This window comes from Bombina bombina, chromosome 7 (genome assembly GCF_027579735.1).
Source record: "Bombina bombina isolate aBomBom1 chromosome 7, aBomBom1.pri, whole genome shotgun sequence".
NCBI classification, from domain to species: domain Eukaryota; kingdom Metazoa; phylum Chordata; class Amphibia; order Anura; family Bombinatoridae; genus Bombina; species Bombina bombina.
This window is the reverse complement of record NC_069505.1, coordinates 393,867,130-393,887,943: the sequence shown is the minus strand read 5'-3', so window position 1 is coordinate 393,887,943 and position 20,814 is coordinate 393,867,130. Positions and strand designations below refer to the sequence as shown.

Genomic DNA, 20,814 nt, shown 5'->3' with positions numbered 1-20,814 from the left:
TTCCTGAGTGGGCAAGACTCGTGTAGACGAAGGAGGGAATGATGCAGTACCATGCTTACTCCCCTCACTTGAGGAATCATCTTGGGCATCATTGTCATTGTCACATAAATCACATTTATTTAAATGAATAGGAATTCTGGCTTCCCCACATTCAGAACACAGTCTATCTGGTAGTTCAGACATGTTAAACAGGCATAAACTTGATAACAAAGTACAAAAAACGTTTTAAAATAAAACCGTTACTGTCACTTTAAATTTTAAACCGAACACACTTTATTACTGCAATTTCGAAAAAACATGAAGGAATTGTTCAAAATTCACCAAATTTTCACCACAGTGTCTTAAAGCCTTAAAAGTATTGCACACCAAATTTGGAAGCTTTAACCCTTAAAATAACGGAACCGGAGCCGTTCTTAACTTTAACCCCTTTACAGTCCCTGGTATCTGCTTTGCTGAGACCCAACCAAGCCCAAAGGGGAATACGATACCAAATGACGCCTTCAGAAAGTCTTTTCTAAGTATCAGAGCTCCTCTCACATGCGACTGCATGTCATGCCTCTCAAAAACAAGTGCGCAACACCGGCGCGAAAATGAGGCTCTGCCTATGATTTGGGAAAGCCCCAGAGAATAAGGTGTCTAAAAAAGTGCCTGCCGATATTATTATATCAAAATACCCAGAATAAATGATTCCTCAAGGCTAAATATGTGTTAATAATGAATCGATTTAGCCCAGAAAAAGTCTACAGTCTTAATAAGCCCTTGTGAAGCCCTTATTTACGATCTTAATAAACATGGCTTACCGGATCCCATAGGGAAAATGACAGCTTCCAGCATTACATCGTCTTGTTAGAATGTGTCATACCTCAAGCAGCAAGAGACTGCTCACTGTTCCCCCAACTGAAGTTAATTGCTCTCAACAGTCCTGTGTGGAACAGCCATGGATTTTAGTGACGGTTGCTAAAATCATTTTCCTCATACAAACAGAAATCTTCATCTCTTTTCTGTTTCTGAGTAAATAGTACATACCAGCACTATTTCAAAATAACAAACTCTTGATTGAATAATAAAAACTACAGTTAAACACTAAAAAACTCTAAGCCATCTCCGTGGAGATGTTGCCTGTACAACGGCAAAGAGAATGACTGGGGTAGGCGGAGCCTAGGAGGGATCATGTGACCAGCTTTGCTGGGCTCTTTGCCATTTCCTGTTGGGGAAGAGAATATCCCACAAGTAAGGATGACGCCGTGGACCGGACACACCTATGTTGGAGAAAATGGCATCACAGATAAAATTATTAGCATGTTGAAGAAGAATAATAATATTATGAGAATCATGATCTGTTACTTGTTGCGCTAAAGTTTCCAACCAAAAAGTTGAAGCTGCAGCAACATCAGCCAATGATATAGCAGGTCTAAGAAGATTACCTGAACACAGATAGGCTTTTCTTAGAAAGGATTCAATTTTCCTATCTAAAGGATCCTTAAACGAAGTACCATCTGACGTAGGAATAGTAGTACGTTTAGCAAGGGTAGAAATAGCCCCATCAACTCTAGGGATTTTGTCCCAAAATTCTAATCTGTCAGACGGCACAGGATATAATTGCTTAAAAACGTTTAGAAGGAGTAAATGAATTACCCAAATTATTCCATTCTCTGGAAATTACTTCAGAAATAGCACCAGGAACAGGAAAAACTTCTGGAATAACCACAGGAGATTTAAAGACCTTATCTAAACATTTAGATTTAGTATCAAGAGGACCAGAATCCTCAATTTCTAAAGCAATTAGTACTTCTTTAAGTAAAGAACGAATAAATTCCATTTTAAATAAATATGAAGATTTATCAGCATCAATCTCTGAGACAGAATCCTCTGAACCAGAAGAGTCATTAGAATCAGAATGATGATGTTCATTTAAAAATTCATCTGTATAAAGAGAAGTTTTAAAAGATTTTTTATGTTTACTAGAAGGAGGAATAACAGACATAGCCTTCTTGATGGATTCAGAAACAAAATCTCTTATGTTATCAGGAACATTCTGAACATTAGATGTTGATGGAACTGCAACAGGTAATGATACATTACTAAAGGAAATATTATCTGCATTAACAAGTTTGTCATGACAATTAATACAAACAGCTGGAGGAATAGCTACCAAAAGTTTACAGCAGATACACTTAGCTTTGGTAGTTCCAGCACCAGACAGCGATTTTCCTGAAGTATCTTCTGACTCAGATGCAACGTGAGACATCTTGCAATATGTAAGAGAAAAAACAACATATAAAGCAAAATTGATCAAATTCCTTAAATGACAGTTTCAGGAATGGGAAAAAATGCCAGTGAACAAGCTTCTAGCAACCAGAAGCAATAAATAATGAGACTTAAATAATGTGGAGACAAAAGCGACGCCCATATTTTTTTAGCGCCAAATAAGACGCCCACATTATTTGGCGCCTAAATGCTTTTGGCGCCAAAAATGACGCCACGTCCGGAACGCCAACATTTTTTGGCGCAAAAGAACGTAAAAAATAACGCAACTTCCGGGGACACGTATGACGCCGGAAACAGAAAAGATTTTTTGCGCCAAAAAAGTCCGCGCCAAGAATGACGCAATAAAATGAAGCATTTTCAGCCCCCGCGAGCCTAACAGCCCACAGGGAAAAAAGTCAAATCTTTAAGGTAAGAAAAATATTTGATTCAAATGCATTATCCCAAATATGAAACTGACTGTCTGAAAATAAGGAATGTTGAACATCCTGAGTCAAGGCAAATAAATGTTTGAATACATATATTTAGAACTTTATTAAAAAAGTGCCCAACCATAGCTTAGAGTGTCACAGAAAATAAGACTTACTTACCCCAGGACACTCATCTACATGTTTGTAGAAAGCCAAACCAGTACTGAAACGAAAATCAGCAGAGGTAAAGGTATATTTATAAGAGTATATCGTCGATCTGAAAAGGGAGGTAAGAGATGAATCTCTACGACCGATAACAGAGAACCTATGAAATAGACCCCGTAGAAGATCATTGAATTCAAACAGGCAATACTCTCCTCACATCCCTCTGACATTCACTGCACGCTGAGAGGAAAACAGGGCTCCAACCTGCTGCGGAGCGCATATCAACGTAGAATCTAGCACAAACTTACTTCACCACCTCCATAGGAGGCAAAGTTTGTAAAAAATTGTGGGTATGGTGAGGGGTGTATTTATAGGCATTTTAAGGTTTGGGAAACTTTGCCCCTCCTGGTAGGAATGTATATCCCATACGTCACTAGCTCATGGACTCTTGCTAATTACATGAAAGAAATATATATATATATTTATTTAGATAGAGAAGCTTGAGGTCTGCACTCCATGCAAGCTAATTCCATTTGATTGGGTTGTGGTTTAAATTAGCAGAGACTTTTATACCTCGTATATAAATATATATATTTAAAGGAGCAATTCCTCTAACATTTTAAACACTGCAGCAGATTTGTAAAAACATAAAAGAAATATGAAACCCCACATTTTTCTTTCACGAGTCAGATAGAGCATACAATTTTAAACAACTTTCTAATTTACTTCTATTACCAAATTTTCTTTGTTCTCTTGGTATCTTTTATAATTTATCCGATTTCTATCTCCTTTCTAGTACATGCGACAGATAGAGAATTAGATAAGAATTTATATTCAGAGACAGACTAGCTTGGAGAAGAATGAACAAACTTCAGGGCATAGACTATATATTTTCTAGATATTTACCAAAAACAGAATTTATGTTTACCTGATAAATTACTTTCTCCAACGGTGTGTCCGGTCCACGGCGTCATCCTTACTTGTGGGATATTCTCTTCCCCAACAGGAAATGGCAAAGAGCCCAGCAAAGCTGGTCACATGATCCCTCCTAGGCTCCGCCTACCCCAGTCATTCGACCGACGTTAAGGAGGAATATTTGCATAGGAGAAACCATATGGTACCGTGGTGACTGTAGTTAAAGAAAATAAATTATCAGACCTGATTAAAAAAACCAGGGCGGGCCGTGGACCGGACACACCGTTGGAGAAAGTAATTTATCAGGTAAACATAAATTCTGTTTTCTCCAACATAGGTGTGTCCGGTCCACGGCGTCATCCTTACTTGTGGGAACCAATACCAAAGCTTTAGGACACGGATGAAGGGAGGGAGCAAATCAGGTCACCTAAATGGAAGGCACCACGGTTTGCAAAACCTTTCTCCCAAAAATAGCCTCAGAAGAAGCAAAAGTATCAAACTTGTAAAATTTGGTAAAAGTGTGCAGTGAAGACCAAGTCGCTGCCCTACATATCTGATCAACAGAAGCCTCGTTCTTGAAGGCCCATGTGGAAGCCACAGCCCTAGTGGAATGAGCTGTGATTCTTTCGGGAGGCTGCCGTCCGGCAGTCTCGTAAGCCAATCTGATGATGCTTTTAATCCAAAAAGAGAGAGAGGTAGAAGTTGCTTTTTGACCTCTCCTTTTACCGGAATAAACAACAAACAAGGAAGATGTTTGTCTAAAATCCTTTGTAGCTTCTAAATAGAATTTTAGAGCGCGAACAACATCCAAATTGTGCAACAAACGTTCCTTCTTTGAAACTGGTTTCGGACACAGAGAAGGTACGATAATCTCCTGGTTAATGTTTTTGTTAGAAACAACTTTTGGAAGAAAACCAGGTTTAGTACGTAAAACCACCTTATCTGCATGGAACACCAGATAAGGAGGAGAACACTGCAGAGCAGATAATTCTGAAACTCTTCTAGCAGAAGAAATTGCAACTAAAAACAAAACTTTCCAAGATAATAACTTAATATCAACGGAATGTAAGGGTTCAAACGGAACCCCCTGAAGAACTGAAAGAACTAAATTGAGACTCCAAGGAGGAGTCAAAGATTTGTAAACAGGCTTAATTCTAACCAGAGCCTGAACAAAGGCTTGAACATCTGGCACAGCTGCCAGCTTTTTGTGAAGTAACACAGACAAGGCAGAAATCTGTCCCTTCAGGGAACTTGCAGATAATCCTTTTTCCAATCCTTCTTGAAGGAAGGATAGAATCTTAGGAATCTTAACCTTGTCCCAAGGGAATCCTTTAGATTCACACCAACAGATATATTTTTTCCAAATTTTGTGGTAAATCTTTCTAGTTACAGGCTTTCTGGCCTGAACAAGAGTATCGATAACAGAATCTGAGAACCCTCGCTTCGATAAGATCAAGCGTTCAATCTCCAAGCAGTCAGCTGGAGTGAAACCAGGTTCGGATGTTCGAACGGACCCTGAACAAGAAGGTCTCGTCTCAAAGGTAGCTTCCAAGGTGGAGCCGATGACATATTCACCAGATCTGCATACCAGCTCCTGCGTGGCCACGCAGGAGCTATCAAGATCACCGACGCCCTCTCCTGATTGATCCTGGCTACCAGCCTGGGGATGAGAGGAAACGGCGGGAACACATAAGCTAGTTTGAAGGTCCAAGGTGCTACTAGTGCATCCACTAGAGCCGCCTTGGGATCCCTGGATCTGGACCCGTAGCAAGGAACTTTGAAGTTCTGACGAGAGGCCATCAGATCCATGTCTGGAATGCCCCACAGCTGAGTGACTTGGGCAAAGATTTCCGGATGGAGTTCCCACTCCCCCGGATGCAATGTCTGACGACTCAGAAAATCCGCTTCCCAATTTTCCACTCCTGGGATGTGGATAGCGGACAGGTGGCAGGAGTGAGACTCCGCCCATAGAATGATTTTGGTCACTTCTTCCATCGCTAGGGAACTCCTTGTTCCCCCCTGATGGTTGATGTACGCAACAGTTGTCATGTTGTCTGATTGAAACCGTATGAACTTGGCCCTCGCTAGCTGAGGCCAAGCCTTGAGAGCATTGAATATCGCTCTCAGTTCCAGAATATTTATCGGTAGAAGAGATTCTTCCCGAGACCAAAGACCCTGAGCTTTCAGGGATCCCCAGACCGCGCCCCAGCCCATCAGACTGGCGTCGGTCGTGACAATGACCCACTCTGGTCTGCGGAATGTCATCCCTTGTGACAGGTTGTCCAGGGACAGCCACCAACGGAGTGAGTCTCTGGTCCTCTGATTTACTTGTATCTTCGGAGACAAGTCTGTATAATCCCCATTCCACTGACTGAGCATGCACAGTTGTAATGGTCTTAGATGAATGCGCGCAAAAGGAACTATGTCCATTGCCGCTACCATCAACCCGATCACTTCCATGCACTGAGCTATGGAAGGAAGAGGAACGGAATGAAGTATCCGACAAGAGTCTAGAAGCTTTGTTTTTCTGGCCTCTGTCAGAAATATCCTCATTTCTAAGGAGTCTATTATTGTTCCCAAGAAGGGAACCCTTGTTGACGGAGATAGAGAACTCTTTTCCACGTTCACTTTCCATCCGTGAGATCTGAGAAAGGCCAGGACTATGTCCGTGTGAGCCTTTGCTTGAGGAAGGGACGACGCTTGAATCAGAATGTCGTCCAAATAAGGTACTACAGCAATGCCCCTTGGTCTTAGCACAGCTAGAAGGGACCCTAGTACCTTTGTGAAAATCCTTGGAGCAGTGGCTAATCCGAAAGGAAGCGCCACGAACTGGTAATGCTTGTCCAGGAATGCGAACCTTAGGAACCGATGATGTTCCTTGTGGATAGGAATATGTAGATACGCATCCTTTAAATCCACCGTGGTCATGAATTGACCTTCCTGGATGGAAGGAAGAATAGTTCGAATGGTTTCCATCTTGAACGATGGAACCTTGAGAAACTTGTTTAAGATCTTGAGATCTAAGATTGGTCTGAACGTTCCCTCTTTTTTGGGAACTATGAACAGATTGGAGTAGAACCCCATCCCTTGTTCTCTTAATGGAACAGGATGAATCACTCCCATTTTTAACAGGTCTTCTACACAATGTAAGAATGCCTGTCTTTTTATGTGGTCTGAAGACAACTGAGACCTGTGGAACCTCCCCCTTGGGGGAAGCCCCTTGAATTCCAGAAGATAACCTTGGGAGACTATTTCTAGCGGCCAAGGATCCAGAACATCTCTTGCCCAAGCCTGAGCGAAGAGAGAGAGTCTGCCCCCCACCAGATCCGGTCCCGGATCGGGGGCCAACATTTCATGCTGTCTTGGTAGCAGTGGCAGGTTTCTTGGCCTGCTTTCCCTTGTTCCAGCCTTGCATTGGTCTCCAAGCTGGCTTGGCTTGAGAAGTATTACCCTCTTGCTTAGAGGACGTAGCACTTTGGGCTGGTCCGTTTCTACGAAAGGGACGAAAATTAGGTTTATTTTTTGCCTTGAAAGGCCGATCCTGAGGAAGGGCGTGGCCCTTACCCCCAGTGATATCAGAGATAATCTCTTTCAAGTCAGGGCCAAACAGCGTTTTCCCCTTGAAAGGAATGTTAAGTAGCTTGTTCTTGGAAGACGCATCAGCCGACCAAGATTTCAACCAAAGCGCTCTGCGCGCCACAATAGCAAACCCAGAATTCTTAGCCGCTAACCTAGCCAATTGCAAAGTGGCGTCTAGGGTAAAAGAATTAGCCAATTTGAGAGCATTGATTCTGTCCATAATCTCCTCATAAGGAGGAGAATCACTATCGACCGCCTTTATCAGCTCATCGAACCAGAAACATGCGGCTGTAGCGGCAGGGACAACGCATGAAATTGGTTGTAGAAGGTAACCCTGCTGAACAAACATCTTTTTAAGCAAACCTTCTAATTTTTTATCCATAGGATCTTTGAAAGCACAACTATCCTCTATGGGTATAGTGGTGCGTTTGTTTAAAGTGGAAACCGCTCCCTCGACCTTGGGGACTGTCTGCCATAAGTCCTTTCTGGGGTCGACCATAGGAAACAATTTTTTAAATATGGGGGGAGGGACGAAAGGAATACCGGGCCTTTCCCATTCTTTATTAACAATGTCCGCCACCCGCTTGGGTATAGGAAAAGCTTCTGGGAGCCCCGGCACCTCTAGGAACTTGTCCATTTTACATAGTTTCTCTGGGATGACCAACTTGTCACAATCATCCAGAGTGGATAATACCTCCTTAAGCAGAATGCGGAGATGTTCCAACTTAAATTTAAATGTAATCACATCAGGTTCAGCATGTTGAGAAATGTTCCCTGAATCAGTAATTTCTCCCTCAGACAAAACCTCCCTGGCCCCATCAGACTGGGTTAGGGGCCCTTCAGAAACATTATTATCAGCGTCGTCATGCTCTTCAGTCGCGCTTACGCTGATAAGTGTTCATTTTAAATTTTAAACTGAACACACTTTATTACTGCAATTGCGAAAAAACATGAAGGAATTGTTCAAAATTCACCAAATTTTCACCACAGTGTCTTAAAGCCTTAAAAGTATTGCACACCAAATTTGGAAGCTTTAACCCTTAAAATAACGGAACCGGAGCCGTTTTGAACTTTAACCCCTTTACAGTCCCTGGTATCTGCTTTGCTGAGACCCAACCAAGCCCAAAGGGGAATACGATACCAAATGACGCCTTCAGAAAGTCTTTTCTAAGTATCAGAGCTCCTCTCACATGCGACTGCATGCCATGCCTCTCAAAAACAAGTGCGCAACACCGGCGCGAAAATGAGGCTCTGCCTATGCTTTGGGAAAGCCCCTAAAAAAAAAAAACTCTAAGCCATCTCCGTGGAGATGTTGCCTGTACAACGGCAAAGAGAATGACTGGGGTAGGCGGAGCCTAGGAGGGATCATGTGACCAGCTTTGCTGGGCTCTTTGCCATTTCCTGTTGGGGAAGAGAATATCCCACAAGTAAGGATGACGCCGTGGACCGGACACACCTATGTTGGAGAAAAGAGCTAACTTATTTTCCGGCAGGTAGTTCATATACAAACGTAAGTATTTGGAAGCAAAATAAATTAGAACCATAGAGAACTGCATGGATTTTATATCTAAAAAAGTTCTTACACTTAATAGGTGGCAAAAATTAGACTATTAAAATTTAAATAAAGAATTAGATCCACAAGTTATTAAGCTATGACCATAGGTTTGGCAGGGGCACCCTCTCCTAAGTTTATTAGAACAAGAGGAGAAGAAATTGACTCTTTAATATATTAAAAGGTTCCATTATATGAATTGGATGGGGTACTGGATAAAGTAGCTAGGAAGTGGGCTGAGATAGACGATTAATCATGTCATTGTTATACTGGAGAGAAGTCTTAAAGGGACACTCGGGTCAAATCAAACTTTAATGATTCAGATAGAGCAGTGTAAAGGATCAGTAAACCCAGTAGATTTGCATAAACAACAAATGCAAGATAAGACAATACAATATCATTTACTCTGAATTTCAAATGAGTAGATTTTTTTTCTAACAAATTTATGTCTATTTCCACTCCCCCTGTACCATGTGACAGCCATCAGCCAATCACAAACGCATATACGTATAGTCTGAATTCTTGCACATGCTCAGTAGGAGCAGGTGACTCAAAAAGTGTAAATATAAAAAGACTGCATTTTTTTAATGGAAGTAAATTGGAAAGTTGTTTAAAATTGCTGCTCTATCTGAATCATTAAAGTATGATTTGACCTGAGTGTCCCTTTAAGAATATTCAAAAGTTACAATCTAGTTTAAAGGAACCACAAATAAGAATACACAGAGATTACTTAACACCTGACAGGGTTAGTAAATGGAAGGATGTTTGTAACTCCTGTTTGTGATATTATTTAAAGACAGATTTTCTACATGTGGGATTGCCCCAAGGTTAATCAATCTTGGTCTAAAGTTGCCTATTTTATTTCTCAGGTTATTAATAAGAGAATTTTCTTTTTTTTTAATCAAAGGCAGATGGGTGGGTAAGAAATAGTCTTATATTAACATAAGTTATAATGGCTAAACAGTTTAAACATTGGATTTACTGAAAGGTCCCTACGTTGAGATAACTGAAAATCATCTTGAATAAACAATTGGATTATAGAAGCATGCAATTGTAAATTAGTTGGTGTAAAAATAAAAAATAAATGTTTTCTTAAAGGGACAGTCAAGTAAAAAAAAACTTTCACGAATCAAATAGGGCATGCAATTTTAAACAACTTTCCAATTTACTTTTATCATCAATTTTGCTTTGTTCTCTTGGTATTCTTAGTTGAAAGCTAAATCTAGGAGGCTCATATGTTAATTTCTTAGACCTTGAAGGCCGCCTCTGCATTTGACAGTTTTTCCCCACTAGAGGGCGTTAGTTAATGCGTTTCATATAGAAAACATTGAGCTCATGCACGTGAATTTACCGAGGAGTGAGAACTGATTGGCTAAAATGCAAGTCTGTCAAAAGAACTGAAATAAGGAGGCAGTCTGCATAGGCTTAGATACAAGGTAATCACAGAGGTAAAACGTGTATTATAACTGTGTTGGTTTTGCAAAACTGGGGAATAGGTAATAAAGGGTTTATGTGTTGACTGTCCCTTTAAAGATAACCCACCCCCCTGCCCCAGATTGCTGGATTTCAAATGCTATGATTTCTGTGTTTTTTTTGTTAAATCTGGATTGTTGATATATTGGATGTAATGGACTTTATATGTTACCGCTACATTTCTATGGCATCCGCTGGCAACACCGACAAAGACCACTTTTTTGGTGATGTTTTTGCCGTTGTCCAATCCAATTCATGACATTTTGACATGTTTCATTCCAATAAAAAAAAACCCACAGATCTTTTGCACATGCATTAGCAACGTCATGCTTTCTCTCCTGCGTGGCTCATTGTTAACATTACGGTCGGAGGGGTTGCATAGAGCATGCGTGATAAATTTGACAAAGTTCATTATCGTATCATGCATAATTAGAGAGTGGGTGGGATAATGATCCTCCGCTGAACTAAACAAACATGATATCCCAAAATGGTTCAGAGGGTTTGTTCTGCATTAATATCAAACAGCGACTATAGTTTTGTTCAATTAATAGAGCAATTATAACATGCTCTAGTAAAAACTCAAAATTATTAAAGTAATTTTAACGTAAAATTCTCAATTTTCCCCACTCAAAATATATATTTCTATACAATTACTTTTTGTTGGAAAGTAAGAATCTCAGTGTCTGAAGAAACTCCCTGACTTATTGGTACCACTCACCTCTGCTTCTTGATCGTCATAATACAATCTCTTTGTTTCAGAATCCCAATCAATCGCAATTGTAGAATAGGCTGCAGAAAACAAACACAGCTAGTTACAGCGCTACATGTGGCTAATTTTAGTAGAAAAATTAACATGATCAAATTAACTAGACCTATAAGGGGAGAGCAAATATGTATCTTCAAAAAAAGAAAATTTATGCTTACCTGATAAATGTATTTCTTTTTTGACACGATGAGTCCACGGATCATCTTAATTACTAATGGGATATTCACCTCCTGGTCAGCAGGAGGAGGCAAAGAGCACCACAGCAGAGCTGTTAAATAGCTCCTCCCCTCCTTCCCACTCCAGTCATTCGACCGAAGTTAGGAAGAGAAAGGAAAAGCCAAGGTGCAGAGGTGTCTGAACTTTACAATAACCCACAACCTGTCTATAAGTACAGAGCGGGCCGTGTCAAAAAAGAAATAAATTTATCAGGTAACCATAAATTTTCTTTTTTAAGACACGATGAGTACATGGATCATCTTAATTACTAATGGGATTCAATACCCAAGCTAGAGTACACAGATGATATGGGAGGGACAAGACAGGGAACCTAAACGGAAGGCACCACTGCTTGAAGAACCTTTCTCCCAAAAGCGGCCTCAGCCGAGGAAAAAGTGTCAAATTTGTAGAACTTTGAAAAAATGTGAAGAGAGGACCAAGTTGCACCCTTGCAAATCTGTTCCACAGAAACTTCATTTTTGAACGCCCATGAGGAAGCAACAGTTCTCGTGGAATGATCCGTAACTCTCCCGGGAGGCTGCTGTCCAGCAGTCTCATATGCAAAACACATGATACTCTTCAGCCAAAAAGAGAAGTAGCCATAGCTCTCTGTCCCTTTGCGTTTTCCTGAGAAAACCACAACAAAGAAAAAGACTGACGACAGTCCTTAGTCGCCTGCAGGTAAAACTTTTAAAGCACGGACCATGTCCAAGTTGTGCAGAAGTCTTTCCTTCTGAGGAGGAGGATTAGGACAAAGGAAAAACAGAATTTATGCTTACCTGATAAATTACTTTCTCCAACGGTGTGTCCGGTCCACGGCGTCATCCTTACTTGTGGGAATATCTCTTCCCCAACAGGAAATGGCAAAGAGTCCCAGCAAAGCTGGCCATATAGTCCCTGCTAGGCTCCGCCCACCCCAGTCATTCGACCGACGGACAGGAGGAAAAATATAGGAGAAACCATATGGTACCGTGGTGACTGTAGTTAGAGAAAATAATTCATCAGACCTGATTAAAAAACCAGGGCGGGCCGTGGACCGGACACACCGTTGGAGAAAGTAATTTATCAGGTAAGCATAAATTCTGTTTTCTCCAACATTGGTGTGTCCGGTCCACGGCGTCATCCTAACTTGTGGGAACCAATACCAAAGCTTTAGGACACGGATGAAGGGAGGGAGCAAATCAGGTTACCTAAACGGAAGGCACCACGGCTTTCTCCCAAAAATAGCCTCCGAAGAAGCAAAAGTATCAAATTTGTAAAATTTGGCAAAAGTGTGCAGTGAAGACCAAGTCGCTGCCTTACATATCTGGTCAACAGAAGCCTCGTTCTTGAAGGCCCATGTGGAAGCCACAGCCCTAGTGGAGTGAGCTGTGATTCTTTCAGGAGGCTGCCGTCCGGCAGTCTCATAAGCCAATCGGATGATGCTTTTAAACCAAAAGGAAAGAGAGGTAGAAGTCGCTTTTTGACCTCTCCTTTTACCAGAATAGACAACAAACAAGGAAGATGTTTGTCTGAAATCTTTTGTAGCCTCTAAATAGAATTTTAGAGCACGGACTACGTCCAAATTGTGTAACAAACGTTCCTTCTTTGAAACTGGATTCGGACATAAAGAAGGTACAACTATCTCCTGGTTAATATTCTTGTTAGAAACAACCTTTGGAAGAAAACCAGGCTTAGTACGCAAAACCACCTTATCTGCATGGAACACCAGATAGGGCGGAGAACACTGCAGAGCAGATAACTCTGAAACTCTTCTAGCAGAAGAAATAGCAACCAAAAACAAAACTTTCCAAGATAGTAACTTAATATCTATGGAATGTAAAGGTTCAAACGGAACCCCTTGAAGAACTGAAAGAACTAGATTTAGACTCCAGGGAGGAGTCAAAGGTCTGCAAACAGGCTTGATCCTAACCAGAGCCTGAACAAATGCTTGAACATCTGGCACAGCTGCCAGTCTTTTGTGTAGTAACACAGATAAAGCAGAGATCTGTCCCTTTAGAGAACTTGCAGATAATCCTTTCTCCAAACCTTCTTGTAGAAAGGAGAGAATCTTAGGAATCTTTCTTATTCCATGGGAATCCTTTGGATTCACACCAACAGATATATATTTTCCATATTTTATGGTAAATCTTTCTAGTTACCGGTTTTCTGGCCTGAACCAGAGTATCTATCACAGAATCTGAAAACCCACGCTTTGATAGAATCAAGCGTTCAATCTCCAAGCCGTCAGCTGGAGGGAGACCAGATTTGGATGTTCGAATGGACCCTGAACAAGAAGGTCCTGTCTCAAAGGTAGCTTCCATGGTGGAACCGATGACATTCACCAGGTCTGCATACCAAGTCCTGCGTGACCACGCAGGAGCTATCAAGATCACCGAGGCCCTCTCCTGTTTGATCCTGGCTACCAGCCTGGGAATGAGAGGAAACAGTGGAAATACATAAGCTAGGTTGAAGGTCCAAGGTGCTACTAGTGCATCTACTAGAGTCGCCTTGGGATCCCTGGATCTGGACCCGTAGCAAGGAACCTTGAAGTTCTGACGAGACGCCATCAGATCCATGTCTGGAATGCCCCATAATTGAGTTAGTTGGGCAAAGATCTCCGGGTGGAGTTCCCACTCCCCCCGATGGAATATCTGACGACTCAGATAATCCGCTTCCCAGTTTTCCACACCTGGGATGTGGATCGCAGATAGGTGGCAGGAGTGATCCTCCGCCCATTGAATTATTTTGGTCACTTCTTTCATCGCCAGGGAACTCCTTGTTCCCCCCTGATGATTGATATACGCAACGGTCGTCATGTTGTCTGATTGGAACCTTATGAATCTGGCCTTTGCTAGCTGAGGCCAAGCCCTGAGAGCATTGAAGATCGCTCTTAGTTCCAGAATGTTTATCGGGAGAAGAGACTCTTCCCGAGACCATAGTCCCTGAGCTTTCAGGGATTCCCAGACCGCGCCCCAGCCCACTAGACTGGCGTCGGTCGTGACAATGACCCACTCTGGTCTGCGGAAGCTCATTCCCTGGGATAGATGGTCCAGGGTCAGCCACCAACGGAGTGAATCTCTGGTCTTCTGATCTACTTGAATCATTGGAGACAAGTCTGTATAGTCCCCATTCCACTGTTTGAGCATGCACAGTTGTAATGGTCTTAGATGAATTCGTGCAAAAGGAACTATGTCCATTGCTGCAACCATCAACCCTACTACTTCCATGCACTGCGCTATGGAAGGACGTGGAACAGAATGAAGAACTTGACAAGTGCTTAGAAGTTTTGACTTTCTGACCTCTGTCAGAAAAATCCTCATTTCTAAGGAATCTATTATTGTTCCCAAGAAGGGAACTCTTGTTGACGGAGACAGAGAACTTTTTTCTATGTTCACCTTCCATCCGTGTGATCTGAGAAAGGCCAGAACGATGTCTGTATGAGCCTTTGCTTTTGACAGGGACGACGCTTGTATTAGAATGTCGTCCAAGTAAGGTACTACTGCAATGCCCCTCGGTCTTAGAACCGCTAGAAGGGACCCTAGTACCTTTGTGAAAATCCTTGGAGCAGTGGCTAACCCGAATGGGAGGGCCACAAACTGGAAATGTTTGTCCAGAAAGGCGAACCTTAGGAACTGATGATGTTCTTTGTGGATAGGAATATGTAGGTACGCATCCTTTAGATCCACGGTAGTCATAAATTGACCTTCCTGGATAGTGGGTAGAATCGTTCGAATGGTTTCCATCTTGAACGATGGTACCCTGAGAAATTTGTTTAGGATCTTCAAATCCAAAATTGGTCTGAAAGTTCCCTCTTTTTTGGGAACTACGAACAGATTGGAATAAAATCCCATTCCTTGTTCCTTTATTGGAACTGGGTGTATCACTCCCATCTTTAACAGGTCTTCTACACAATGTAAGAACGCCTGTCTCTTTATTTGGTTTAAGGATAAGTGAGAAATGTGGAACCTTCCCCTTGGGGGTAGTTCCCTGAATTCCAGAAGATAACCCTGAGAAACTATTTCTAGTGCCCAGGGATCCTGAACATCTCTTGCCCAAGTCTGATCAAAGAGAGAGAGTCTGCCCCCTACTAGATCCGGTCCCGGATCGGGGGCTACTCCTTCATGCTGTTTTGTTAGCAGCAGCAGGCTTCTTGGCCTGCTTACCCTTGTTCCAGCCTTGCATCGGTTTCCAGGCTGGTTTGGGTTGTGAGGCATTACCCTCTTGCTTAGAGGATGCAGAATTAGAGGCCGGTCCGTTCCTGAAATTGCGAAAGGAACGAAAATTAGACTTATTCTTGGCCTTGAAAGGCCTATCTTGTGGAAGGGCGTGGCCCTTTCCCCCAGTGATGTCTGAGATAATCTCTTTCAATTCTGGTCCAAATAGAGTTTTACCTTTGAAAGGGATGTTAAGCAATTTTGTCTTGGATGACACATCCGCTGACCAAGACTTTAGCCAAAGCGCTCTGCGCGCCACGATTGCAAACCCTGAATTTTTCGCCGCTAATCTAGCTAATTGCAAAGCGGCATCTAAAATAAAAGAGTTAGCCAACTTAAGTGCGTGAACTCTGTCCATAACCTCCTCATATGGAGTCTCTCTACTGAGCGACTTTTCTAGTTCCTCGAACCAGAATCACGCTGCTGTAGTGACAGGAACAATGCACGAAATGGGTTGTAGAAGGTAACCTTGCTGTACAAAAATCTTTTTAAGCAAACCCTCCAATTTTTTATCCATAGGATCTTTGAAAGCACAACTATCCTCAATAGGAATAATAGTGCGCTTGATAAAGAGTAGAAACTGCCCCCTCGACCTTAGGGACTGTCTGCCATAAGTCCTTTCTGGGGTCGACCATAGGAAATAATTTCTTAAATATAGGGGGGGGGGAACAAAAGGTATGCCGGGCTTTTCCCACTCCTTATTCACTATGTCCGCCAAAAAAAACTTAATCATCTCCGTGGAGATGTTGCCTGTGAAACGGCAAAGAGAATGACTGGGGTGGGCGGAGCCTAGGAGGGAGTATATGGCCAGCTTTGCTGGGACTCTTTGCCATTTCCTGTTGGGGAAGAGATATTCCCACAAGTAAGGATGACGCCGTGGACCGGACACACCAATGTTGGAGAAAGAACAACAATCACCTGATTACTGTTCCGATCAGAAACAACCTTAGGAAGAAATCCTAATTTAGTACGTAAAACTACCTTATCTGAATGGAAAATAAGATAAGGAGACTCATACTGTAATGCCGAGAGCTCTGACATTCTCCGAGAAGAAATAGCAACAAGAAATAAAAACCTTCCAAGATAACAACTTAATATCTAAGGAACACATAGGCTCAAACTGAGCCCCTTGAAGAACTCTGAGTACTAAATTCAAACTCCATGGAGGAGCAACTGTCTTGAATACAGGCCTGATCCTGACCAAGGCCTGACAAAACGATTGTACATCTGGGACATCTGTCAGACGTTTGTGTAGAGCACAACGAACTTACAAGCCTGAATCATGGTCTCAATGACCAAGTCAGAAAAACCCTGCTTAGATAATATTAAGCGTTCAATCTCCAAGTAGTCAGTTTCAGAAAAAACAGATTTGGGTGAAGGAGGGGCCCTTGAATTAAAAGATCATTCCTCAAGGGAAATCTCCAAGGTGGCAGAGATGACATGTCCACCAGAACTGCATACCAAATCCTGTGAGGCAAAGCTGGTGCTATGAGGATCACTGATGCCCTCTCCTGCTCGATTCGAGCAATGATCCGAGGAAGAAAGGCAAACTGAAGAAAAAAGCTGGAGAACACTTTTCCGGATGGAGTTCCCACTCCCCCGGAAGAGTAGTCTGCCTGCTCAGGAAATCCGCCTCCCAGTTGTCCACCCCTGGGATGCGGATCGCCGACCTGCAGCAAGAATGGGTCTCCGCCCACTGAATTATTTTAGATACTTCTGTCATCATTAAGGAACTCCTCGTTCCTTCCTGATGATTGATGTAAGTCACTGACGTTATTTTGTTCGACTGGAAACTGATAAACTGGACCAAGGCTAACTGAGGCCAGGCCAGGCCAGAACATTGTAGATCGCTCTCAGTTCCAGAATGTTTATAGGAAGAACAGACTCTGGCCAAACCCCCTGAGCCCTTAGGGAGCCCCAGACTGCTCCCCACCCTAGAAGGCTGGCCTCTGTTGTCACAATCACCCAAGATGGTCTGCGAAAGCAGGTTCCTTGGGAGAGATGATCCAGAGACAACCACCATTGAAGAGAATCCCTTGTCTCCTGCTTCAGTAGTATACGAGTAGACAAATCTGTATAATCTCAGATCCACTGCCTGAGCATGCTTAACTGCAGAGGTCTGAGATGGAACTGAGCAAACGGGATGATGTCAATAGCCGCCACTATCAGCCCGATTACCTCCATGCACTGAGCCACTGAAGGCAGAGGAGTGGACTGAATGACTAGACAAGTATTGATAATCTCTGATTTCCTGACATTGTCAGAAAAATCTTCATTGATATGGAATCTATTATGGTTCCCCAGAAAGTTACCCTTGTTCTTGGGACAAAGGGACTCTTCTGTCCGTGTGAATTCTTGCTTGCTGTAAGGATGGCGCCTGGACTAGGATGTCTTCCAGATAGGGCACCACTGCAATGCCCCGTAACCGAAACTCCGCCAACAGCGATCCCAGAGCCTTTTGTGAGAACTCAGAGCTGTGGCAAGACCGAAAGGAAGAGCCACGAACTGGAAGCGTTTGTCCAGAAAGGCAAACCTTAGAACTTTAGAAGTTTCTCGTGAATGGCACATGAAGGTAGGCATCCTTTAAATCCATTGTTGTCATAAATGGACCCTCTTGGATCAAGGGAAGAATGGAACAAATAGTTTCCACCTTGAACAAATGGTACACTAAGAAATTTGTTTAGACTGTTGAGATCTAAAAGTGGTCTGAAGGTTCCCTCTTTTTTTTGGGAACCACAAACCGATTGGGATAAAAAACCCAGACCCTGTATTGGAACTGGAACAATCACTCCCAGGTCTGAGAGGTCTCCTACGCAGTGTAAGAACACCTCTCCTTCTGTCTGATCTGCAGATAATCCTGAAAGCAGAAACCTGCCTCTGGGAGGAAAACTTTTGATCCCGAACTCAAGCCTGAGCTAAGACAGAAAGTCTGCCCCCTACAAGATCCGATCCCAGATCGGGTGCATGTCCTTCATGCTGTCTTTGATTCAACAGCAGGCTATTTGGATTTTTATTTTTTTATTTAAATTTCAAAAGAGATTATTTCCGTCAAGCCAGGTCACCAACAAGGTCTACCCCTTGTAAGGAATCACTAAAAGCTTAGACTTAGAGCATACATCCGTAGAAAAAAGGCTCTAACCATAAGGGCTCTGTGAGCTGAAACAGAAACCTGAAACTTATGCTCCCAGTTTGATAACTTGAAGGGAAGAATTTGAAATAAAGGAATTAGCCCATTTGAAAGCTTTTATCGTATCCTGGATTTTATCCAGGGGAGTTTCTGACTTAGTAGCATCAGACAACGCATCAAACCAATATGCCGTTGCACTAGTGACGATAGCAAAGTACACAGCTGGTTGCCATTGTAAGCCCTGGTGTACATCCCTTTTCTAATTTTTGTCCATAGGACCTTTGAAAAATCCAACTATCCTCTAAGGGTATAGTAGTTCTCTTAGTTAAGCTGGAAACTACTCCTTCCACCCTAGGGAATGTTTGCCCAGCCTCCTTAGCTGAGTCGGCTATGGGAAACATCCTTTAAAATATAGGGAATGCGGTCCATTTCTTATAACTTACTGAACGCACTAGGATAGATTACACCGGTAGTGTCTGAGTCGTCCAGAGTAGCTAAAATCTCCTAAAGTAACAAATGGAGGTGTTCAAGCTAAAAAACTGAAAGAAAAATAACCTCAGGATCAAATAAAGATATTATTCTCTCTCAGATAATCCCGAAGTATCTTCCTCTTTCAGGAAACAGTGAAGAACCATTCGGGATAGCAACTACTGAATCAATCATCCTAAATGATTGAAAATAATTCCTCTAGTAATGTTTTCTACCACGTGGGAAAAACATAATGCATGAAATGCAGAGTAACTCCAGGTGGAGTGTGAGAGGATGCGCAGGGAACTGCATGTGAGCCATAAAATTTTGTGGGACTCTGTAGGAGAAATCTGTGGCATAGATTGACCATTGTCAACAGACTCCTAAACAACAAACACCTTAGAAGGAGTAGGTTCAGAAAAAGAGTGACATTTTTTAATAAAAATTGACACAAAAAAACGTTACTGTCTCTTTAAATTTTAAAAAGTAACTATTTTTTGTGTGCTCTTATTCCATCCTATCACAAAGGATGAATTAAACAAACAGCTGAAATTCTTTTAATAAAAATTAACAGATAAACGTTACTGTCTCTTTAAATTTTAAAAGTAATTTCTTATTTCTGTGTGCAGAAAAAAGCAAATTAGCATGGCAACATTGCTGTCTATAGACATCGCCATGACATTAAGGAAACAATGTCTTGTGCCGCAATTCCAGATGGAAATAGCAAGGAACTGCAGGGCACTGCATGTGAGATAGAAAAATTAATGCACACTTGTTTAATCAATCTGCCTCATATATAGCAGAATAAAAATATGAAATAAAAAGAACTTAACCAATTGCAAATAAAATCAACATATGGCAAGTGGTACTGTCCCTTTAAATGGTAAAAAGAAACATCTATTTTTATTAGGTCAAACATTGAAGATGTATGAGGAACTTGTCAGCACTCCATCTATACCTTCAGCTTGACCCATCTGAAGCATCAGACAACCTGCCTACACCCAAAGCTGAACTCACAGCGCTGACTGAAGCGCAATCATTTAGACAAAAAATTCCTCAGCGTTTTCCGATAACCAGAAGTGACAAGAAAGAGTCTCTCTGTACTGCGCCATCCTCCACTCCTGCGCCATTAAATAACTCTGTCCCTCGTGTGTGTCATCCAATTTACCTCCCGGTCGTCATTATCTGAGTAAAAGGCTAGAACTTAAGTCTCAAGTTAAAAGATGCAACACCGCTGTTATCGCAGTAACGCCGCACACACTGTACCTACACTGGTAGTCTATATAAATAAAAAGGCAAACATGTAATCTCCTGGTCGCCATTGTCACCCCTGGGATCAAGCAGACAGACTGACCAGCAACATGTCTTTAAAGGACCACTAAACCCAAAATCTTTCTTTCGTGATTCAGATAGAGAATAGAAATTTAAACAACATTACACTTTACTTCTATTTATTTTGCTTCATTTTTTAGATATCCTTAGTTGACGAAAAAGCAATGCACATGCTGAGCCAATCACACAAGGCTTCTATGTGCAGCAACCAATCAGCAGCTACTGAGCACATCTAGATATGCTTTTCAACAAAGAATATCAAGAGAATAAAACAAATTAGATAATATAAATAAATTAGAAAGATGTTTAAAATTGCATTCTCTTTCTAAATCATGAAAGAAAAAATGTGG

General features: G+C 42.0%; 1 protein-coding gene across 1 annotated transcript in view; it reads right to left on the bottom strand.

Annotated features, from left to right (window-relative positions):
* The window catches only part of USP4 (ubiquitin specific peptidase 4), a 311,070-nt gene that overhangs the window by 83,711 nt on the left and 206,545 nt on the right, over positions 1-20,814 (bottom strand). The window contains exon 12 of the mRNA XM_053689414.1: positions 11,078-11,148. Within this exon, the coding sequence (XP_053545389.1) occupies positions 11,078-11,148 (71 nt within the window). The remainder of the gene's footprint in view (positions 1-11,077; positions 11,149-20,814) is intronic.